Source organism: Nerophis lumbriciformis, linkage group LG04 (assembly GCF_033978685.3).
Source record: "Nerophis lumbriciformis linkage group LG04, RoL_Nlum_v2.1, whole genome shotgun sequence".
Taxonomy (NCBI): Eukaryota; Metazoa; Chordata; class Actinopteri; order Syngnathiformes; family Syngnathidae; genus Nerophis; species Nerophis lumbriciformis.
In genome coordinates this window covers 1,860,001-1,885,835 of record NC_084551.2, presented here as the reverse complement: position 1 = coordinate 1,885,835, position 25,835 = coordinate 1,860,001, and the positions used below count along the sequence as shown (strand labels likewise).

The window sequence follows — 25,835 nt, the reverse complement described above, 5'->3', positions numbered from 1 at the left end:
CGATCTTACCATCACAAACACCATCTTCCAACAAAAGAACAAATATAAGGCATCCTGGATGCATCCCAGATCCAAACACTGGCACCTGATCGACTATGCGATCGTGAGGAGGGCTGACCTCAAGGACGTGCTCATTACAAGAGCTATGCGAGGGGCAGACTGCTGGACCGACCACCGCATGATTCTGACAAAGGTCAGAATGCATGTTCGGCCCCTAACACGTCACGGTGCACCAAAGAGGAAAGCACTCAACTGTGCCAGACTCTCCAGCAGCGACACCCGTGACAACTTCCGTCGCTCCCTAGCTGAGAAGCTGGCAGACATTGAGTCACTGATCACCTCAGAGTCTGGGATGGATGAGAAGTGGGCCTCTCTATCCACCATCCTCTTTGACACTGCAGCCCAAGTCATTGGTTTCAAATCCAAGAAACACCAGGACTGGTTTGACCAGAATGCTGGAGAGATCTCCACCCTCCTGTACAGAATGCACAAGGCACACAGAGCCACCCTGAACAACCCACAATCCCAATTCCATAAAAAACAATGGCAAACCCTTCGTTCTGAGGCCCAAACAACTCTCAGAAAACTGCAAGATGAGTGGTGGATCTCAAAGGCCAATGAAATCCAGTCTCACGCTGATAGAAATGATATGCACAGTTTCTATGATGCAGTGAAAACCATCTACGGCCCCAGAAACTGCTCCCTGGCACCTGTTAGATCTGCTGATGGAACATCTTTGATCAAGGATCAGGCTATGATAGTGGAGCGGTGGGCTGAGCATTTTAAAACCGTGCTCAACCAGCCCACCCCAGTGGACCCAACTGTCCTTGCAGAGCTCCCTGAACATCCTAGCTTGCCAGATCTCGACCTCCCCCCAACCTTCAAAGAAATCCTGCATGCAGTCAAAACCCTGAAAAACAATAAATCCCCTGGACCTGACAGCATCCCGGCTGAACTTCTCAAGGAAGGAGGCTACCTCTGTACACGGACACTGCATCTCTACATTTCAGAGGTGTGGAGACGAGAGTGTGTCCCGCAACAGTGGAAAGATGCCAACATTGTGACCATCTACAAGAACAAAGGAGACAAATCCATCTGCTCCAATAGTAGGGGTATCTCTCTGTTGGCCGTTGCTGGAAAGGTCCTTGCCAAGGTCATGCTCCGCAGACTCATCCCCGCAATATCAGAACGGGTCACCCCAGAGTCGCAGTGTGGTTTTCGGAAGGACAGGGGGACAGTTGACATGATCTTTGTGACACGTCAGCTCCAAGAGAAATGCCGGGAGCAGCACAAGGACTTGTACATTGCCTTTGTCGACCTTTCAAAGGCATTTGACACAGTGAGCAGGGACCTACTGTGGCAAGTCCTGAAGAGATTTGGGTGTCCACCCAAGTTTCTCACCATCCTTGCACAGTTCCATTCTGGGATGATGGCCCGAGTGGTAGTGGGAAGACACAACTCAGAGCCCTTTGGTGTGAAAACTGGAGTGAGGCAGGGCTGTGTGCTGGCTCCAGTTCTCTTCAACATCTTCCTCGTCTGTGTCACAACACTGCTACGTAGGGGGATGGAGGAGCAGGCTGGAGTTACCATAGACTTCAGGCTTGATGGTAGCCTGTTTAACATCAGGAGGCTACAGGCAACTACCAAACTGACCTCGGAGACCATCATTGAGCTGCAATACGCCGATGACTGTGCCCTGGTTTCCCATACACCAGAGGCTCTGCAAAACATCCTCTCGGCAGCTGTAACTGCATATACCAGAATGGGACTGACGATCAACACCCAGAAGACAGAGGTACTTTGTCAGTCCAGTGCTGACCTCCCACAAAACCCCACAATAACCCTCACAGCAGCAGGGCAACAGCTGCTCACAGTGCCCACCTTCAAATACCTGGGGAGCATAATGTCTGACACCTGCTCAATGGATGACGAGATCCAGAACCGCCTCAAGCAAGCATCAGCATCTTTTGGTCGTCTAAGGAGAAGGGTTTTTCAGAACAGCAACCTCAAACTCCACACCAAAGTGCTGGTCTACAGAGCAGTATGCATCACTGCATTACTGTACGGATGTGAGGCATGGACTATCTACAGCCGCCATCTGAGAAGCCTGGAGACCTTCCATGTAAGATGTCTGCAGAAGATCCTTGGCATCACATGGAAGGACAGAGTGCCGCACACAGAAGTGCTGGAGAGGGCAGGTAGCTGCAGCGTGGAATCCATCATGACCCAACATCAACTCAGGTGGTTGGGGCATGTCATCCGAATGCCCAGCCATAGACTCCCACGCAGAATCCTCTATGGTCAGTTACACCTAGGCCAACGCAGTGCTGGTGGGCAGAAGAAGCGGTTCAAAGACCAAATGAAGACCACACTGAAGAGATGCCAGATCAACCCCTCTTCACTGGAGGAACTTGCTTCCTGCCGAGACCTCTGGCGCTCCCACTCCTCACAAGGAGTGGATTATATTGAGGAACAGCGCACACAACACCGTGCAGCAAAACGCGTGAAGAGGCATGCTCGCCAAGCCACCCCTGCTCCCCCCAGCACCTCCTTCACATGCCCGGTCTGTAACCGCATCTGTAGATCCAGGATCGGACTTTTCAAACATCAGCAGACTCATAAATAAAAGAAGATGGTCATCATCGAATCGATGGACAACCATAAGCAAGCAAGCAAGCAATATATATATATGTGTATATATATATATATATATATATATGTATGTGTATATATATATATATATATATATGTATGTGTATATACGTATATATATATATATTTATATATATATATATATATATATGTATATATATATATATATATGTGTGTGTGTGTGTGTATGTATATATATATATACATACACATATATATACATACTGTGTGTATATATATATATTCCTCGCGCACTAGTTGACTGAAAGAGCACAAATGATGTCACGTTATCGATGGGAAAGTGCATTTTTAGACAATATTGATTTGCCTGAGCGGCTAGAAGACACCGAGAGTAACAAGCGGTAAAAATGGATTTGAAATGACAGATTAAAAAAAAAAAAAAAAAAAACTTTTTTTTTTTTTTTTTAATCTAAACATTTGTATTTAATTTTAAACTTGGGACTTCCCGCGGGCCGGATTTTGAATGCTGGCAGGCCGTATCCGGCCCACGGGCCTTAGTTTGGGGACGCCTGATATAAACTGTCATTATTCACTTAAATATGATTATAAATATGTCAAGTTTTCCTTTACTTTGGAGTGTAAAGTAGAGTTGGGGGTCATGGTACAACATGCCCACCTGCACGCACACACTTGTATGCACACGCTGGCCTTGAGTAGACTCATACCTGGGAACAATGCTGACTTGATTGTTCGCCAAATTTGGATATGTTGTCTTTTTTCCCCCCGATTGCGTCTTGTTGGCGGTGCTGGTCCGGGCCGAGGGTGCATTTGACTGACACTTTGTGGTCTAAGCGGGCTAACGGCGCCCCTCCCCTTCTCTCAGTGCTTAATTACCATCCGGTATACTTCAATTACCAGACTGTGGGCCCCCTGTGTGGACTCTGCTGCTGCGGTGGTGTGCCCCCCTTGACTCGTCATGCTTTCCCTCTCCCCCTCTTTTTGCTGGATCACTCGGTTCTAATTAGCGGCCCATGTTCATCAATTAGGGTCTAATGGAGGTGATGGAAGGAGGGGGATGCCACCCACTCACACGTACACGGGGTGACACATGTGTAAAGACCTGCCATGCTGTGCTTCCTTGCAATTAGCCTCATTTAGTTGATGGATACTCCACACCAGGGCCGGCCCGTGGCATAGGCCGTATAGGCAAATGCTAAGGGCGCCGTCCATCAGGGGGCGCCACGCCAGTGCCACAAATGTTGGAGAAAAAAAAAAAAAAGAAGAAGTTGTTACTATTATTTCTAAATACAAAAAAATAATCCCACGTTAATTAAAATGCAAAGTAAAGCCTATTTAATAGAAATATTATTTGTTACAACATTACGCCCCCTCTTCCCCCCGCACGGTGCGCCCCCTCCCTTCCCGTATCATGACTCTTTTTGGACGTCACCACATCAAAAAATCAACACAAGATGTCAAAACGGCCAAAACTGTCAGGTGCCCAGGGAAGAAAAAAAGAGAAAAGAAGAGGAGGAGAAACGAGAAAAGACAGAGGTAGCAGGTAGGTAACGTTAGCCTACATGAAATGATTTGTCTGTTACAGAATGTGATAGTAACCTGGCTTTTTAGCATTAAGCTAATGTTACATGATTCGGCAATTGCCAATCAATAAATAGCGAGTTCTGTTTTAACGTCGGGTTAATATTGTGGAGGGGGCTAAATTGTTATGGAAAATAATAATGTAACGTTAGGTAATTACAGTACTCCCACCTTACATTCCTCAGGGACATTTCTTTCTTTCTTTAGTTTATTTGGAACATGAACACACTTACATCATAATACATCACACAATTTCATATCATTTCCTTTTACATCATGCCCGAAAAGGAGTAGGAAGAAGCAAAGCTTATTTAATCCTACCCCTTTCCCACTTCAAAGCGTTTACAAATATATAGAATCATTTACTGACCTTTTTATATAATAAAATAACATCTATGAATTAGTATACAACAGCTTTGTAATATGTAATGAATTACTTAATTCAGTCATTATTAACATACTGAGATGAAGAATATCTTATTTTCAATAAGGTTGAAAGTATTTCTCATAATTCTTCTTCTTTGTACCGTATTTTCCGCACTATAAGGCGCACCGGATTATTAGCCGCACATTCAATGAATGGCATATTTCATAACTTTGTCCACCAATAAGCCGCCCCGGACTATAAGCCGCGCCTACGCTGCGCTAAAGGGAATGTCAAAAAAACAGTCAGATAGGTCAGTCAAACTTTAATAATATATTAAAAACCAGCGTTCTAACAACTCTGTTCACTCCCAAAATGTACGCAAATGTGCAATCACAAACATAGTAAAATTCAAAATAGTGCAGAGCAATAGCAACATAATGTTGCTCGAACGTTAATGTCACAACACACAAAATAAACATAACGCTCACTTTCTGAAGTTATTCTTCATTCGTAAATCCTTCGTCTTCGGTGTCCGAAGTGAAAAGTTGGGCAAATGTGAGATCCAAAATGGCCGGTTCCGTCTCGTCGAAGTCATCGGAGTCAGTGTCACTGTTATCCAGCAGTTCTGTGAATCCTGAAAGCTCGGACCACAGTTGTGACCGAAATATCTGCCCAGGCATTTACGATCCACTGGCAGATGTTGGCGTCGTCTGGCGCTGCCTCCCTGTCTTAGTGAAGGTGTGTTTGCCTTCTGTCATCCACTGTTCCCACGCAGTTAGCAGTCTAGCTTCGAATGCCCTGTTGACACCAATATCTAGCGGCTGGAGGTCTTTTGTCAATCCACCCGGAATGACGGCGAGTATTGAATTAAGCGCGTAAGCGTGTCTCTTAATGTGATGTTATGAGCTAGCAAATATAACAACTACACTACCCAGCATGCAACGATAGTGACGAGCATGCGCGGTAGCCCTGAGAAGCGTTGTTGTATGCTGGGAGTTAGAATGTGGTTATGAGCACGCTGTGAGTAAACGTTGAGAACTCAGTTAACACGCCTCGTCTGCATTATTTATAATTAGACAGACAACACACTTAATAGGAGCCATTTTGGGGTCTTTACATAAACACACAAATGGAAATGAAACGTCACATATCCCAGCATGCACCGCGCGCTTCTTCTTCTTCCGGGGGCGGGTGGTTGCTTACAGTACAAGAAGAAGCGCTTCCTGTTCTATGGGGGCGGGTGCTTACCTTGGCGGTTGCTTGCGTAGAAGAAGAAGCGCTTCCTGCTCTACCGGGAAAAAAGATGGCGGCTGTTTACCGAAGTTGCGAGAACGAAACTTTATGAAAATGAATCTTAATATTTATCCATATATAAAGCGCACCGGGTTAAAAGCCGCACTGTCAGCTTTTGAGTAAATTTGTGGTTTTTAGGTGCGGCTAATGGTGCGGAAAATACGGTACTCTGTAAGCACTATTATTTTGAACAACCTCTTAAACTGGATCATATCAGTACAATTTTTAACTTCTTTACTTAATCCATTCCATCATTTAATTCCACATACTGATATGCTAAAAGTTCTAAGTGTTGTACGTGCATATAAATGTTTGTATTAGATCTTTTAAGCAGGTGTTTTTTGTTTACATTGTTATTGCCTTCTGGTTAGCTAATGTTTGCCCTGCAGGTAATAGTCACTTTTCCACCCCTTTATATATTAGGTATAGTTGTAAGTAAAAAAAAAAGGTCAAAGACAAAGCTATTCGGGTTCTTGTGAGTATATACACTTCACTGCCGATGTGGGGGGGCGCCACCTAAAATCTTGCCTAGGGCGCCAGATTGGTTAACAGAAAAGCTGCATGTTTTTGCAGAAATGTCTCTTTGTCATTTCCGACGCCATCACGGCGCTCATCCAAGCGCTGCTGCTCCATCAAGTGCCTCTATTTTTCGCAGCTACCTCACCACTTGTCTTTTATTTTTTTATTTTTTCCATCCACTATTATCCCATCCATCCTCCGTACTTATCTATTTCTGTCCCATCCCACAGAAAGCCGACCTGGCGGTGGCAGGCTTCACCATCACGTCAGAGAGGGAGAAAGTTATCGACTTCTCCAAGCCCTTCATGACCCTGGGGATCAGCATCTTGTACAGGGTTCACCCGGTGAGGAGGCAGGGTTTGGGACTTTTTTTTTATGTAACCCTTTTAAAGCAAGGCAGGGTGCTTTATGAAGATTACAGGGCTACGGCTCAATCGAAAAAGACCTTAGGCTTGTCTTTCAAGCTTGGACAAGTCACATTTCTATTTGGATCGTGCTTCGATTTTAGGAGATTCTTTTTTTTTAATTCAAAAAGCCAAAAAATGGGTTGTGGTTGATCTTATTTTTAGATCTGAAAGTCTATGCTAATTTTACAGTATCATCACTGTTGCGTTTTGGAGCAGTTGTTCCTCCCAGGGAATTCAAGTCACAATTCGCTCCCAAGTTCTTTCCGACACTTAAAGCTGAGTTGAAAAACCACCAGAGACAGAATAGGTATTTTGTTGTATATTCTCAAAGCTTTGCCAATATACATTTTGATTGAGACCAGTCTAACCCTAGAACCTTCTATCGCGCACACCCAAAATGGTCTGTCTTCCCAACGCCAAAAACCTCTCTTTCCTTCCCCCTCCCTAGCCATGACAAAATGCTAGTCACAACACATTCCAAAGAACTCAAGGTTAACACACACAGTATACTTGCTGACAGAGCATCAAGAGAAGAAATGGAAGAAGTACAACTTAAATTCGGATATATGTAAATATCTGCCTCCGACAATTCCCCCTTCAGATCTTCTAAAAAGATCTTTATCACTAGTACAACACTTCTAAAATACGCCCCTCTTTGAGCAAGCTAGTAAAAATTAAAAGCATAGTTACATGGGAGATAAACGGATGGAATCTATGTCAATGTCGTCACTCATACAGGGAAGGAAATGTTGTACGGAGTCTGAATCCAAAAGTCTGAATCCACCCTCACCTCCTCCCCCTTCCCAGAATGGCAGGGAAGGGGGAGGAGGTGAGGGTGGATTCAGACTTTTGGATTCAGACTCCGTACAACAAAATAGCTTTAACAATATTCCTGGGGGTAAGAAGTTATAACTAAATTGTTGTAAGTTTGTAAATTTAACTTGAAAATAGCCATTTTTCACATCGATAGTAGTTTAGTAAATCCATTTGGAATATGGAGGAGGTGAGGGTGAACCGTGTATAGTTTTGACTTCATTGATATAATCAATCCGGTGAAAGGGAAAAGATACTTGCTGACTTGTGTTGAAGAAGGGTGGATTCAGACTTTTGGATTCAGACTCCGTACAACATCACCCACTGGCACACATAGTGGTTGTCTTCTTTCATTCATTACTGTATTTTCCGGACCATAGGGCGCTCCGGATTATAAGGCGCACTGCCTATGAATGGTCTATTTTCAATCTTTTTTCATATATAAGGTGCACCGGATTATAGGGTGCATTAAAGGGGTCATGTTATTTTATTATTTTCTAAATGTAAAACACTTCCTTGTGGTCTACATAACATGTAATGGTGGTTCTTTGGTCAAAATGTTGCATACAGATCATCTTCAAGCCGCTTTCTGACAGTCGCTTCAGGATACGCCGTTTTGTGGGCGGTCTTATTTACGTGGCTCACCTTCCCCGTCATCTTTGTTGTAGCGGTGTAGCGTGCAGAGGTGGGTAGAGTAGCCAGAAATTGTACTCAAGTAAGAGTACTGTTACTTTAGAGATTTATTACTCAAGTAAAAGTAAGGAGTAGTCACCCAAATATTTACTTGAGTAAAAGTAAAAAGTATGTTGTGAAAAAACTACTCAAGTACTGAGTAACTGATGAGTAACATACACACACATATCATATATATATATATATATATATATATATATATATATATATATATATATATATATATATATATATATATATATATATATATATATATATATATATATATATATATGTATGTGTGGGGGAAAAAAATCACAAGACTATTTCATCTCTACAGGCCTGTTTCATGAGGGGGGGTACCCTCAATCATCAGGAGATTTTAATGGGAGCATTCACATACCATGGTTTATATAGGGCACAGAGTGGGTGGGTACAGGCTGGCCTAGGGGCGTGGTGATTGGCTCATGTGTTACCTAGGAGGTGTTTCCGTCTATGGCGGCATGTTGTTACAATTTCGCTGCGCTTGTTGAGGGATGACAGGTCTGGACGGTAAATAATAAACAGTTTCTCTTTCAAGCATAGGTTGCATCTTTTATTACCACTATTGTAAGGTGTGCTAGATGCAAGAATTTGCCATGTTATTGAATATTCAACATTATTGTCTTTGAGGTCCCAGATGTGTTTGCTGAGTTCTGTGGTATTTCGCAGGTTTTTGTTCCTGAAAGAAGCCTTGTGATTGTTCCATCTGGTTTTGAATTCTCCCTCGGTTAATCCTACATATGTGTCGGATGTGTTAATGTCCTTGCGTATTACCTTAGATTGGTAGACAACTGATGCTTGTAAGCACCCCCCGTTGAGAGGGCAATCAGGTTTCTTTCGACAGTTACAGTCCTTGTTGGTTTTGGAGTCGCTCTGTCTGGGGGCCGACGGCTCATTTGCAATTGTTTTGTTGTGGTTTGAGATGATTTGTCGTATATTGTTCATGCAGCTGTAGCTCAATTTAATGTTGTTCTTGTTGAATACTTTTCTTAGGGTGTTGTCTTTGGGAAAGTGTTTGTCAATCAGATTGAGGAATTTGTGTCCAATGTTAGTTGAGACGTTTTTGCTGTATGGGGGGTTGTACCAGATGATGTCGTTTCGTATGTGTGTATATATATATATATATGTGTGTGTATGTATATGTATGTATATATATATATATATATATATATATATATATATATATATATATATATATATATATATATATATATATATATATATATATACACACATCTATATATATATATAAATATATATATATATATATATATATATATATTTATATATATATATATATATATATATATATATATATATATATATATATATATATATATATATATATATATACACATATATATATATACAGTATATAATTTATATTTATTTATTTTGCCGTTTTTGTTTACATGTTAAAGGTGTTTTAATGAATATACATGCATGTTTAACACATATAGATTCCTTTCTTTCATGAAGACAAGAATATAAGTTGGTGTATTACCTGATTCTGATGACTTGCATTGATTGTAATCAGACAGTAGTGCTGATAGCGTCCACGTTTTCAAATGGAGGAAAAAAAAGTTCCTCCTTTCTGTCTAATACCACATGAAAGTGGTGGGTTTTTGGCATCTTATTTGTCCAGCTTCCATATTCGTTTTTATACACTTTACAAGAAATACATTGGCGGCAAACTCCGTAGCTTGCTAGCTTGTTTGCGCTGGCTTTCGGAGACTCTTGTTTTGAAAGCGCAGGCGCGATGGAGCGGCACTTTTATTGTGAAGACAGGAACTGTGCAGTCAGTCTTTAGGCTTTTGACGGGATGTACGGTTGAAATAAAAAAGGGTCTTTTTTGCTTCACACTTTTGATTGATTGATTGGAACTTTTATTAGTAGATTGCACAGTACAGTATATATTCCGTACAATTGACCACTAAATGGTAACACCCCAATAAGTTTTTCAACTTGTTTAAGTCAGGTCATGTGACCGCCTGGCTCTGTTTGATTGGTCCAACGTCACCAGTGACTGCATCTGATTGGTGGAACGGAGTGAACGTCACCAGTGACTGTATTTGTTGAAACGCAGGCACTATGACAAACCAAAACAAACAAAGCGTGCATTAACAGATCGATAAAAATTAGTAGCGAGTAGCGAGCTGAATGTAGATAAAAGTAGCGGAGTAAAAGTAGCGTTTCCTCTCTATAAATATACTCAAGTAAAAGTAAAAGTATGTTGCATTAAAACTACTCTTAGAAGTACAATTTATCCCAAAAGTTACTCAAGTAGATGTAACGGAGTAAATGTAGCGCGTTACTACCCACCTCTGGTAGCGTGCAAGGGCGGGAGTGGAAGAAGTGTCAAAAGATGGAGCTAACTGTTTTAACGACATTCAGACTTTACTTCAATCAATAACGGAGCAGCATCTTCTCATCTGCCGAAAATGTGTCCCGTGAAAAACCGTCCGACCGGAACTCCCTAATAACTAAAGTTCCTTGGGTGAATAATGTAAACTCACTACACCAGTATGTTTTAGTGCTTTCATGGCAGATATAAGTAAGAACTTTACGCTACTTTATATTGGAAATGGCAACAGCGGAGGATGAATGTCCCATAACAAGAAGATAGAGAAAAAGAAGAAGCTTATCGACTACAAAGGCGGACGCGCGCATTTTTCAGGACTTACGCAGATCCCAAATACAAATCAGCAGGTACCAGAAGGTAAGAAAAGTTGCTTTTGCATAATATTGCGAAACAAAACGGCAGATAATATGTCAAGATTCAAGATGCTTTATTATTGTCCATTCTTTAACATGTACAAGACACATAAGAACTGAAATTTCATTTTCGGCACAGTCCCACTAAGAGCAGATATACGTTACAGGGAGACAAGACGGGACCGCCAACGGATCAGCCACTTACAGCGCTCCTTAAAAAAAGTGGGAAAAAGGTGATATTGGGAAAGGGGGGGAAGAGTAAAAAAAATATTAGTCTAAGGCTGGACCCTCGGGAGGGGTCCAGACTGAGTCCAAGGAAAAAACCTCACATTGTATAGCACACATGCACACAAACATGATACATATAATCACAACAACTCGCAACAGAGGGGGGGGGGTATTTGGGGCCCTGCAGGCAGGCCTGCTGCTATAAAGCGCTACTCAGCCGTCCATAACCCCGAAGAGGAATTAAGCAGTGGTGAAGACGTTGATTCGGGAAGGGGCGGGTGCGTGCATGTATGCCCAATTAACTTGGGTGAGATGTTGAAATGTTTTTGTGGACTGGGGCCGATCTCAAAGTTCGACACCAGTTGTTATTGGAAAAAAAGGAAGGTCAAAAGGGTCCATCGTTGAGGAGTCCTCGGGGGAGTTTTTCAGAACAGCCTGTTCCTGCGTCAAGGCCATTCGAGGGAGTCAAATCGTAGATTAGGATGTTGTTTTCTTCGAGCAGTCAAAACAATGATTTGCCTGCTCTATGTGTCCGTGCTGGTTCTCTCAAATTCAATTTAATTCTCCTTCTCAGCAAGCTTCTCCATGATGAGATCTATTTTGCGATTCATATCAGAAATCGCCACAGTCTGTGTTCCCACAGCCCGGCCCAATCCTTCCATTGCGACGAACAGCCGTTGGGCTCCTTGAGCGGCTGCCGTCGTCTTCCGAATTTGACGATACACCAGAGCAATGCCCAGCCCAATCAGCAGGTGCCCCGCGATCACGGTTCCAAATAGGTAGATGTCTTCCACGTCCTCAATGGAAAGGACTGAGAGGCACATGATTCTCCATTTATCCCAGGAGTCTCTCAAGTAATTTTATTTTATTTTTTTAATAGGCCACACTGTTGTGGCTTTGTTGTTGGTAAAATGTATACAAAAGAGTAACTTGACAAGTCCTTGTCTTTACTTGAGTTAAATTACATGACGACTACTCCTATTACTACTATTATGATGATATCACTACTTCTAATATTATTCTTGTATCGCATATAGAATATGAATCTTGGGATATCATAGGGCAAAGTGATTACGGTTGCCTCAGTGTTGAGTACTCAGATTATTTTTCTTGTAAGTACCGTATTTTTCGGACTATAATGCGCACTTAAAATCCTTACATTTTCTCAAAAATCAACAGTACGCCTTATAAGCCAGTGCACCTAATGTACGGAATAATTCTGGTTGTGCTTACCGACCTCGAAGCAATTTTATTTGGTACATGGTGTAATGATAAGTGTGACCAGTAGATGGTAGTCACACATAAAAGATACGTGTAGACTGCAATATGACGCCAGCAAACAACACAAACTTTAAATGTTCCATAGAAAATAAAGAACATTACACACGGCACTCAAAAACCTGTCAAAATAGTATGACTTTGAAGCCGCACCGCTTGATGGATTGTCGGCCCATTACGGCTACCGTAGTCAGAGATACAAGTATTACTATGGTGTGTATATAAGGAGCACAAAATGGCACCCATTAGCAGACATATTATCTGGCGTTTTGTTTGACAATATTATGCAAAACCACCTTTTTTTTACCTTCTGGTTCCTGCTGATCTGTATTTGAGATCTGCATGAGTCCTGAAAATTTGCGCACGTCCGCCACTATTTACTTATTTTTCTCTATCTTCTTGATATGGGACATTCACCCTCTGCTGTTGCTACAAATTTATTCTCGTCAATTTAGAAACATTCTCATAACTATGTTTTTTTTCTGTAAATACCACCCTTTTTTTTCTTCTTTTTTTAATTTTTTTTTTAATTTTTTTTTATTTTTTTTTATATTCCAACTATGCTCTTTTAAAATTGAAACTTACATTGTCATTTTACTAGCTTTTTTTCATAAAATTAAGACTTTTTTTTCTGGTGACATTGTGATTTATTTCTCAAAATATCATTATTCTGATAAAAGTGCACTTTTTTGATAGTCATTTACATTATTTGTATTATTTTACTAAAAACAAATTTTATTTCATTCACAATTGTACTCCGGTAATCAATTTTCCTCTGGCATAATAGTTTTGTTTTCAATCATTTGAGGCGCCGTTGTTGAAGTTGCATGACTTTACTCCTGTAAAATATATTGTTTAAATCAGGGGTCGGCAACCCGCGGCTCTAGGCTCTTTAGCGCCGCCCTAGTGGCTCTCTGGAGCTTTTTCAAAAATGTATGAAAAATGGAAAAAGATGAGGGGGAAAAAAAATCTATTTTTTGTTTTAATATGGTTCCTGTGGGAGGACAAACATGACACAAACCTCCCTAATTGTTACTGTTATTGTTTATATTAAACATGCATCACTGTTTCGAGTATTTGGCGAGCGCCGTTTTGTCCTACTAATTTTGGCGGTCCTTGAACTCACCGTAGTTTGTTTACATGTATAACTTTCTAGGACGTGTTTTATGCCACTTCTTTTTCTGTCTCATTTTGTCCACCAAACTTTTAAGGTTGTGCATGAAAGGTGAGTTTTGTTGATGTTATTGACTTGTGTGGAGTGCTAATCAGACATATTTGGTCACTGCATGAGTGCAAGCTAATCGATGCTAACATGCTCTTTAGGCTAGCTATATGTACATATTGCATCATTATGCCTCATTTGTAGCTATATTTGAGCTCATTTAGTTTCCTTTAAGTCCTCTTAATTCAATTTATATCTCATGACACACTATCTGTATGTAATATGGCTTTTATTTTTTTTGCGGCTCCAGACAGATTTGTTTTTGTATTTTTGGTTCAATATGGCTCTTTCAACATTTTGGGTTTCCGACCCCTGGTTTAAGTAAATTGATGAAAGTCCTGTATTTCCCGAAATTCCCAAATTTTTGGGAAATCCCCATTGAAATGGGAATTTCAATGGGAAATTGGTGCGGTATTGCTCGGTTGGTAGAGTGCCAGCAACTTGAGGGTCCCGGGTTCGATCCCCGCTTCCGCCATCCTAGTCACTGCCGTTGTGTCCTTGGGCAAGACACTTTACCCACCTTTTACCAGTGCTACCCACACTGGTTTATATGTAACCTAGATATTGGGTTTCACTATGTAAAAGTGTTTTGAGTCACTAGAGAAAAGCGCTATATAAATACAGGTAAAAGCCAGTAAATTAGAATATTTTGAAAAACTTGATTTATTTCAGTAATTGCATTCAAAAGGTGTAACTTGTACATTATATTTATTCATTGCACACAGACTGATGCATTCAAATGTTTATTTCATTTAATTTTGATGATTTGAAGTGGCAACAAATGAAAATCCAAAATTCCGTGTGTCACAAAATTAGAATATTACTTAAGGCTAATACAAAAAAGGGATTTTTAGAAATGTTGGCCAACTGAAAAGTATGAAAATGAAAAATATGAGCATGTACAATACTCAATACTTGGTTGGAGCTCCTTTTGCCTCAATTACTGCGTTAATGCGGCGTGGCATGGAGTCGATGAGTTTCTGGCACTGCTCAGGTGTTATGAGAGCCCAGGTTGCTCTGATAGTGGCCTTCAACTCTTCTGCGTTTTTGGGTCTGGCATTCTGCATCTTCTTTTTCACAATACCCCACATATTTTCTATGGGGCTAAGGTCAGGGGAGTTGGCGGGCCAATTTAGAACAGAAATACCATGGTCCGTAAACCAGGCACGGGTAGATTTTGCGCTGTGTGCAGGCGCCAAGTCCTGTTGGAACTTGAAATCTCCATCTCCATAGAGCAGGTCAGCAGCAGGAAGCATGAAGTGCTCTAAAACTTGCTGGTAGACGGCTGCGTTGACCCTGGATCTCAGGAAACAGAGTGGACCGACACCAGCAGATGACATGGCACCCCAAACCATCACTGATGGTGGAAACTTTACACTAGACTTCAGGCAACGTGGATCCTGTGCCTCTCCTGTCTTCCTCCAGACTCTGGGACCTCGATTTCCAAAGGAAATGCAAAATTTGCATGGTTGGGTGATGGTTTGGGGTGCCATGTCATCTGCTGGTGTCGGTCCACTCTGTTTCCTGAGATCCAGGGTCAACGCAGCCGTCTACCAAATATTGTCAGAGTGTCTCTGTAGTACTTTACATTGCTAATAACAGAGCATGTAATGTATGGATGTCTGCCTTAGCAGATCAAAGCTCTCCCAGATGTATTAAATAGAGCCCTGAAGGATGCAGTAGCGCCCCGCTGTGGTGCATGCTGGGAGTTTCCTTATTGACACCAACCCCCTCTTGTCTGCTCCCAGGGTCGTAAGCCGGGCTACTTCTCCTTCCTGGATCCTTTCTCCCCGGCTGTGTGGCTCTTCATGCTGCTGGCCTACCTGGCTGTGAGCTGCGTGCTCTTCCTGGCTGCAAGGTGACTATCTTGACATGACGACGTCACACAAACGTGGCTCACTTCCTTCCACATTACTTCTGTCCCAGGCTGAGCCCCTACGAGTGGTACAACCCTCACCCGTGTCTGCGGGAGCGTAGGGACATGCTGGAGAACCAGTACACTCTGGGCAACAGCTTGTGGTTCCCCGTCGGCGGCTTCATGCAGCAGGGATCCGAGATCATGCCCAGAGCCTTGTCCACCAGATGTGTCAGCGGAGTGTGGTGAGTCCATCGGGAGTGTCATGGCGTTCCACTCCAGCCCTGTCGGTGGCGGTAGCATACCTGCCAACTACTCCGGTTTTCCCGTAATTAGTACGGTTTTCATCAACCTATTCCGGGTTACGGTTGCAGTGATAAAAATTACGGTTTTTCATTAATTAAAAAAAAATTATTTTTTTAAATGCGCGAGGCTATTTATAGCACCGCTGCCAAGCACGAGGCCATTGTTTCCAAACGAGCGAACGATCATGGAATCAGCCGGAGGAAAATCGCAAACGGGTCTTAAACCGAAAAGAAAACTGCAGTCATTCCGTGAAGAATATTCAAAAGCCTATCCGGGAATAATTATCCGTTCCAAAAAGGGTGAAAACTGCGCGAATTGCACCTTGTGCAGACAAGGTTTTTCGATCGGACACGGAGGAATTAGCGATGTAAAAGACCACGTTGGGACAAAAAAACACAAGTCTAATGCCGTTGCTAGCGATACAAGTGGAAAACTTTCAACGTTTTTCGGATTTCAGCCACTAAAAGGTAATGACACCAATGTTATCTATTGGAATTGTTTAGTACTGTTATACTGTTAAAAGTGTTTATACTATTTATGCTTTCAAGTCCAAGTTGAAGAAATCTTGTTAAATGTTGACAGCATAACTACCAAAATACAGAAGTATGTCCTTAATATTTTTGCAGTGCTATTTCTGTTGAAAAGTTCAAATGATTACATTAGAGATGTGATGTGCCACTTTTCAAGTGTCTGATGGCTTCAATTAATTTTCATGAATTTTTCATATTTTGAATTCTTTTGAAAGGCTTACAAAAAAACGACATTTGAATTGTAATTCCATGCTATTGACAGGACTATTAATTTTAATGAAGTTAGCTTACCATGTTTACAGTATGATAATTGTGATAGAAATGTGAATTTTAGGCACAGAATATTTTTTACAATTGAACAAGGCAGTAGATTATACAAGCTTGGACAGAAAGTTAATAATGACACCAATTTTTTTTTTTATGGAATTGTTTAGTACTGTTTTACCATTTGTTTACTGTAAAAAGTGTTTATACTTTCAATTAACAAATTGAAGTCTTGTGAAAGGTTGACAGGATAACTGGCATTAACTGTCAAAATAATTTCAAACTATTGAAGTTATCTTACAGAATAAACATGTCAATCAACCCATATGATTTTTGCTGTAATATTTTTGTTTTGAAAAGTCACTGTGACTGATAGAAAAGTGATGCTTTTAGCAACATTTTAACCTGTCTGAATGCTAATAATCATTTTGCGTCAGGGGGCGAAGCCTGAACCCCACACCAGGACTTTGTCCTGGACCTACCGGGGCCTGCGGCCCCTGGACCCTGGCTACTAGGTTTTTCTGATTTCAAAAGTTGGCAGGTATGCGGTAGTGCACATTACAAAGTCAATGCAAGATGCCACTCAAGTTTGTCATTAACTTGCTCGCTAACTAATTCAGGTTTTTCTTATGATGTAGACCAGGGGAGTCAAACTCATTTTAGATCGAGGGCTACATGGAGAAAAATCTACTCGGACTGGTAAAATCACGGCTGGATAACTTAAAAATAAAGACGATTGATTGATTGATTGAAACTTTTATTAGTAGATTGCACAGTACAGTACATATTCCGTACAATTGACCACTAAATGGTAACACCCCAATAAGTTTTTCAACTTGTCTAAGTCGGGGTCCACTTAATTGATTCATGGTACAGACCAAATCAAATCAAATCAACTTTATTTATAAAGCACATTTAAAATTTACCACAGGGGTAGCCAAAGTGCTGTACAATGGACAGGTTAAAAGATAAAACGAGTACCGAGCAAACACAACACAACACAAACAGAACACGATAAAAAATAAATAAATAAAATAGAGTAAATATCCATCCATCCATCCATCCATCTTCTTCCGCTTATCCGAGGTCGGGTCGCGGGGGCAGCAGCCTAAGCAGGGAAGCCCAGACTTCCCTCTCCCCAGCCACTTCGTCCAGCTCTTCCTGTGGGACCCCGAGGCGTTCCCAGGCCAGCCGGGAGACATAGTCTTCCCAACGTGTCCTGGGTCTTCCCCGCGGCGTCCTACCGGTCGGACGTGCCCTAAACACCTCCCTAGGGAGGCGTTCGGGTGGCATCCTGACCAGATGCCCGAACCACCTCATCTGGCTCCTCTCGATGTGGAGGAGCAGCGGCTTTACTTTGAGCTCCCCCCGGATGGCAGAGCTTCTCACCCTATCTCTAAGGGAGAGCCCTGCCACCCGGCGGAGGAAACTCATTTCGGCCGCTTGTACCCGTGATCTTGTCCTTTCGGTCATAACCCAAAGCTCATGACCATAGGTGAGGATGGGAACATAGATCGACCGGTAAATTGAGAGCTTTGCCTTCCGGCTCAGCTCCTTCTTCACCACAACGGATCGATACAGCGTCCGCATTACTGAAGACGCCGCACCGATCCGCCTGTCGATCTCACGATCCACTCCTCACTCACTCGTGAACAAGACTCCGAGGTACTTGAACTCCTCCACTTGGGGCAAGATCTCCTCCCCAACCCGGAGATGGCACTCCACCCTTTTCCGGGCGAGAACCATGGACTCGGACTTGGAGGTGCTGATTCTCATCCCAGTCGCTTCACACTCGGCTGCGAACCGATCCAGTGAGAGCTGAAGATCCTGGCCAGATGAAGCCATCAGGACCACATCATCTGCAAAAAGCAGAGACCTAATCCTGCAGCCACCAAACCAGATCCCCTCAACGCCTTGACTGCGCCTAGAAATTCTGTCCATAAAAGTTATGAACAGAATCGGTGACAAAGGGCAGCCTTGGCGGAGTCCAACCCTCACTGGAAACGTGTCCGACTTACTACCGGCAATGCGGACCAAGCTCTGGCACTGGTCATACAGGGAGCGGACTGCCACAATCAGACAGTCCGATACCCCGTACTCTCTGAGTACTCCCCACAGGACTTCCCGAGGGACACGGTCGTGCTCATAAACTGTTAAAACATTTAAGCGATTTTAAAAAATGTAGACTCTCATACATCTTCCCCCTTTCATGGCACAGGTGGGCGTTCACCCTCATCATCATCTCGTCCTACACGGCCAACCTCGCCGCCTTCCTGACCGTGCAGAGGATGGAGGCCCCCATCGAGTCCCCGGACGACTTGGCCGACCAGACCAACATCGAGTACGGGACCATCCACGGAGGGAGCACCATGACGTTCTTCATGGTACGGCTTCTGTCTATCCCGATTTTTGCTTGCTCTTAAAAATCAGCGCCAACTCCACGGTGCAACGCGGCGTGACATTTGTGTCTTAATGTTTGCACTGTGAGCGTTAGCACGTCTGCAGCTTTATCTCAAAGCGGCCGTGTGCATTTAAGAGCTTGACTGCCTTTGTTTGCGTACGAGAGCGCTCGCGGGCATCTGTGTTGGCATCTGTGTTTGCACTACTATGCTATGTGTGTGTGCGTGTAGGTGTGTTTACATATGGGATTGTGAGGAGGTGAGTGGTTATTTGTGAGTGCGCCAGTGTTTGTACTCTCCTGGTGTGGCTCCAAATATAAGCTCAGCAATACACACTTTTGTTCCCCTTTCCCCCCACGCAGATAATAAATGTAATTGTGCTCCACAGACAATCAATCCCGCCACGTTTTCCCTCTAAGTGCTCAACCACCTCCTGTGTGCTAGTTTACCCCACGCCTGCAGCACAGATGATGCATCAGCTCGAAGCAAATAATGTCTTCACACTTTTTCCCGTCCACGCTGATGTAATGCTCTCTTTGTCGTTATTCACGGTAGATTGTCTTCTCTCCCCTCCTGCCATGCATCTTTTTTATTATCTGCCTCGTGTCTAGTATTTTCAAGATTCACAAGGTTTCATTCGTCACCCGCCATAGTTGTATTTTTACGACAGGCAGTGAAATCTGGAGCCTGATTTGCTACTAAAGGATATTGTCAACTAAGGCTGAAAAGACGCGTCGACGTAGTCGACGTCATCGGTTACGTAAATACGTCGACGCCGTTTTTGTGCGTCGGCGCGTCGCATATTTACGTCACACTACTGTCATGGCGGAGCGCAAAGCAGACGATGCGAGCGAGGGGAAAAAAGCACGCCAAAAGTCGTCAAAAGTGTCGGAGTATTTCAATAAACGGCCTAATAATTTTGTTGTATGCACACTGTGTCGAGCGGAAATGGCCTATCATAGCAGCACAACGGCTATGAACGAACATTTGAAAAGAAAACCCCCGACAGCGTTCTTGCCATCACCATCAACAAGTCAATCGTCCGCGTGCGTATACGTTGTCATCATTACACAAAAACATGAATGTGTCATTTGTATCTGCGTTGTAAATTCATAAACTAAAGCACCGTTTGCTCTGAGAGGCGCGTTTGGCGTGCCTGTTCAGTGTTTACAAAGACGCGCTCCTCTTTAACGCTGTGGAGAGGCGGCGGCGGCGAGCGAGCGGCGAGGCGGGGCGCGCCGGGAGCGACGCCGCAAGAGACAGGGGACGACGAGCGAGCGAGGAAGAGGAGCTGAAAAGCGAGGAAAGAAAGAGAAAAGAGTTGGAAGAGAAAAGACTTTGTGTAAAATTAAAAGATTGTACACCTGGCAAAGCCGTCTGGCGTTCAGTCTGTCGGTCCTGAAAGAACCCCACGGCACAAGACGTGTCACAAACGCTAACGTTAATTAGTTGTGCAAATACCTTTTACAACATTAACAGTTACATATACTATGTACAAACCAACAATTAACTTTCACTTTAATCATACTATCATTGTTGTGTTATTAAGCAAAATAAGCAATACTTTTACTTTTGTTGAAATGTTTACACTGTACACTTTTTTGTATTGGATGTTTAGCTTTATTTTTGCACATTTTAGCAAATAAGCAATACTTTTACTTTTGTTGAAATGTTTACACTTGTTACAGAATATTTCCGTTTTGCACTTTTTTGTATTGGATGTTTATTTTTATTTTTGCACATTTTAAAGCAAAATAAGCAATACTTTTACTTTTGAAATGCTTATACTATTCCAGAATATTAAGATTTGCACTGGATGTTTACTTTTATATTTGCACATTAAAAAGCAAATAAGCTACTTTTAATTTTGTTAAATGTTAAAAGTTTTAAATGTTTACATTGTTACAGAATATTTTGTCATGTTGTTGTCAATGTTGACTGATTGGCCATACTTTTTTTTTTGTAAATAAAAGCCATGCCTTTTGAAAAAACTGGCCTACATTTATTTTTTCCTCTTCATTTTAAATAAAAAAAATAATCGGTAAAAGGAAAAATAATCTATAGATTAATCGAAAAAATAATCTATATATTAACCGATTAATCGAAAAAATAATCTATAGATTAATCGATAGAAAAATAATCGTTAGCTGCAGCCCTATTGTCAACATTAGGAAATGTGCAGAAATGAGGGTGAAAAAAAATTGTTTCTTGATAGGACGACTCACAACCTGATCTACTAAAACATGTGCAAACTTGATAGCACGATTAATCAAGGTTTTAATTTAGTGCGGTAAATTGAAGTTAAAGTACCAATGATTGTCACACCATACTTGCCAACGCTCCCGAATTTTCCGGGAGACTCCCGAAATTCAGCGCCTCTCCCGAAAACCTCCCGGGACAAATATTCTCCCGAAAATCTCCCGATTTTCAGCCGGAGCTGGAGGCCACGCCCCCTCCAGCTCCATGCGGACCTGAGTGAAGACAGCCTTTTTTCACTACGGGAGGACAACAGGGTGACAAGAACTAAATCATCCAGACTAGAGATAAATTGTATTATTGTGTTTATCTTACCTAAAAATAAATAGATATTTATTAATTTAAAAAAAACAAAAAACTAAATACATTTTTACTATATTTTGCTAAAAACATCAAAATTAATTGTATTTTAATTTTTATTTTTTCTGACTCCTTATTACATCCAGCCATAGAATTTTACATTAAAATAAACATATTTTAAATAATTAATTTTAAATTATCATAATAATTCATTTAAAATGACCATATTTAATTATTAAAATAATTGCTTGTTTATCAACAACTTTAGCTTTTTATTCACTACATTTTGAAGCTCTCAGAAGCCAAGTTATGTTGTATTCCTTAATATTTATTTATGCTAGTTTGAAGTATCAATTATCCAAACACAGTTTTGTTTGCATATTTTCAGGATGTAGATATATATATATATAAAGTTAAAGTTAAAGTTAAAGTACCAATGATTGTCACACACACACAAGGTGTGGAGAGATTATTCTCTGCATTTGACCCATCACCCTTGATCACCCCCTGGGAGGTGAGGGGAGCAGTGGGCAGCAGCGGTGGCTGCGCCCGGGAATCATTTTGGTGATTTAACCCCCAATTCCAACCCTTGATGCTGAGTGCCAAGCAGGGAGGTAATGGGTCCCATTTTTATTGTCTTTGGTATGACTCGGCCGGGATTTGAACTCACAACCTACCGATCTCAGGGCGGACACTCTAACCACTAGGCCACCCCCACCTCCCGGTCGGGGGTGGGGGAGGGGGCGTGGTTGGGGCGGGGGCGTGGTTAAGAGGGGAGGAGTATATTTACAGCTAGAATTCACCAAGTCAAGTATTTCATATATATATATATATATATATATATATATATATATATATATATATATATATATAAGAAATACTTGACTTTCAGTGAATTCTAGCTATATATATATATATATATATATATATATATATATATATATATATATATATATATATATATATATTTATATATATATATATATATATATATATATATATATATATATATATGTATATATAAATAAAAGAAATACTTGAATTTCAGTGTTCATTTATTTCCACATATACACACACATAACACTCATCTACTCATTGTTGAGTTAAGAGTTGAATTGTCCATCCTTGTTCTATTCTCTGTCACTATTTTTCTAACCATGCTGAACGCCCTCTCTGATGATGCATTGATGTGTGGCACGCACAAAAGTGCTTTCATCAAATGCACTAGATGGCAGTATTGTCCTGTTTAAGAGTGTCACAACATAGCTGTTTACGGCAGACGAACTGCTTTACGGTATACAAAAACGTGACTGCTGTTGTTGTGTGTTGTTGCCGCGCTGGGAGGACGTTAATGAAACTGCCTAACAATAAACCCACATAAGAAACCAAGAACTCGCCCTCCATCATTCTACAGTTATAACGTGATTGGGCAGGCATGCTGTTTATATTGTGGGTTAGCGGACTCAGGTCCTCATGGACCTAAGTCCGCCTGAATTTCGGGAGGTTTTCGGGAGAACATTTTTCCGGGGAGGTTTTCGGGAGAGACGCTGAATTTCGGGAGTCTCCCGGAAAATCCGGGAGGGTTGGCGTAGTATGGTCCAGGGTGTACGCCGCCTTCCGCCCGATTGTAGCTGAGATAGGCTCCAGCGCCCCCGCGACCCCAAAGGGAATAAGCGGTAGAAAATGGATGGATGGATGGATGTTAGCCACGGCTACAGCACCGGCAACAACACTCTTGTTGTTGTTATGGCGTTTTAAAAAGACATTAATTTTACTTTTTGAAACCCATCCATTCATCCATCCATTTTCCGATACCGATAATTTCCGATATTACATTTTAAAGCATTTATCGGCCGATAATATCGACAGGCCGATATTATCGGTCATCTCTAATTTTCACCCAAACTTATTTGATTATTTTCTTTGAATTGAATAGATATTTTAGCTTTTTTTTATTTATTTATGTGGTCTCATTTAAATGATGGGCTTGTTCTGCAGAATTCCCGCTACCAGACGTACCAGCGCATGTGGAACTACATGTACTCCAAGCAGCCAAGCGTGTTTGTCAAGAGCACCGAGGAGGGCATCGCCCGCGTGGTCAACTCCAAGTACGCGTTCCTGATGGAGAGCACCATGAACGAGTACCACCGCGGCCTCAACTGCAACCTCACGCAGATCGGAGGCTTGCTGGACACCAAAGGATACGGCATCGGCATGCCGCTAGGTAAAGTTACAAGCCACGGTTACAGTGGGCCATCTTATTATCTCATCTTCATCAATGCAGATCAATTACGCCGAATAGACACTTTTAATTAGACATCTGAAACGGACCGTTTATCTTCTCATCCAAGTGATCGTAAAGTGTCTGAGCAGGTAAACACGCAGGTAATTGCTTCGCGCTTGCACTAACAAGCAAGAGCACTGGTGTTAAATTCCTGCGTTTATGATGCATGGACCCTAAAAGTGTCTTTTTGCCATAAATGTTAGCATGGAATGTGACTCCCTATATTTTTCTTTACTTTACAGGGGCTCTCAGTCATCCCCATTTTAAAGACAATTCCACCCACGTGACCCCCTCATATAGCCTGGCACTAAAAATAAACATGGAGTAAAAGTGAAATGAAATGCAGCGGTACTGAACCTCGACTTCAGTATTTTGATATATGAGCTGAGTAGAGATGCGCGGATAGGCAATTATTTCATCCGCAACCGCATCAGAAAGTCGTCAACCATCCGCCATCCACCCGACCTAACATTTGATCAGAACCGCACCTGCCCGCACCCGCCCGTTGTTATATATCTAATATAGACGATGCAAGGCATTAGTGAGGTTATAAAGCTTGTGCCTGTTAAAGAAAGGAGACTGATCCAATGCAGCACAGACATTCGCGTGCCACGCTGTCACGACCCAGACGCACACCAGTGCGCAATCATATGGGAGCCGCGCTGAGCGCACCTCCAAGCGCGTCTCGCTGCCGGCGACGGCCGGGTATGGGCCCGACGCTCCAGCGCCATCCATTTTCAGGGCTAGTTGATTCGGCAGGTGGGTTGTTACACACTCCTTAGCGGGTTCCGACTTCCATGGCCACCGTCCAGCTGCTGTCTATATCAACCAGGGTGAGCCCCACCCCTTTCGTGAGCGCACTGCGCGCGGAGTGACCCCTGTTACGCGCCCCCGGCAACAGGGGTGGCGGGCAGGTAAGCTGCTTACCTGCTGCGTGTGACGCCGGCCGCGGCGAAGGCGGACGAGGCGGGGTGTCGGTGTGGTGGGCGCGGTGGTGACCCTGGACGTGCGTCGGGCCCTTCTCGCGGATCGCCTCAGCTACGGCTCCCGGTGGGGCCCTCTCGGGGGAAGGGGCCTCGGTCCCGGACCCCGGCGAGGCGTCCCTTCTCCGCTCCGTAAAAGTGTCCATCTCTTTTTTATTTTTTCTTCTGTTGTGGCATATGCTGCAGGTGCCTGCTCGTTTTTTGTATGTGGGTAACAACATTTAACTATGTATATATATTTCCGAATTGGTTTAACTGCCACCCGCCTGAATCTATTTAAAATCCTTTTTTTTTTTATTTCAACCGCCCGACCCGACCCGCGGATAAAATCTTAATTTTTTTTAATTTCATCCGCCCGATCCGCGGATAATCCGCGGACTCCGCGGTTGTGCCCGCAAACCTATCTCTAGAGCTGAGCTGTCTCTTGGCTTTTTCTCCTGTTTTAAAGGGGGACTGCTTTTTTTAAATTTTACTTTGTTTATCATTCACAATCCTTATATAAGACAAGCACACATTTTCCTTTATCATGCACTCAAATGATGATCCAGAACTTTACATTTTTGAGCCTGAATACAAGGAGGACGAGCTACAAGTTTTAGAAGCCGTTTGCTAAACAGACTTGGCGTTAGTTAAACACTAAGCATTATGTAGCAGTATTGCTAATGCCGAACAAGATATACAAACTACAAAGATAATAATAAAACAAGTACTTACTGTACAACAGGGTGCCCACAATTTTTCAGTTGGCAAACTACTTATTAAATAACCAAGTCGATTGGTCTACCTCATATAAACAGTATATTTGTGTATGTATGTATGTATGTGTATATACAGTTGTGCTCATAAGTTTGCATACCTTGGGAGGATTCATGATTTCTTGGCCATTCTTC

At 42.3% G+C, this 25,835-nt stretch overlaps 1 protein-coding gene across 4 annotated transcripts in view; it reads left to right on the top strand.

Annotated features, from left to right (window-relative positions):
* grik5 (glutamate receptor, ionotropic, kainate 5) overlaps positions 1 to 25,835 on the top strand; it is a 617,387-nt gene that overhangs the window by 565,945 nt on the left and 25,607 nt on the right. For all 4 annotated transcript variants that reach the window (XM_061947301.1, XM_061947318.1, XM_061947309.1 and 1 more), the window contains 5 exons: positions 6,622 to 6,735; positions 15,517 to 15,626; positions 15,695 to 15,868; positions 18,942 to 19,107; positions 23,677 to 23,902. In XM_061947301.1, coding sequence (XP_061803285.1) covers positions 6,622 to 6,735; positions 15,517 to 15,626; positions 15,695 to 15,868; positions 18,942 to 19,107; positions 23,677 to 23,902 — 790 coding nt within the window. The remainder of the gene's footprint in view (positions 1 to 6,621; positions 6,736 to 15,516; positions 15,627 to 15,694; positions 15,869 to 18,941; positions 19,108 to 23,676; positions 23,903 to 25,835) is intronic.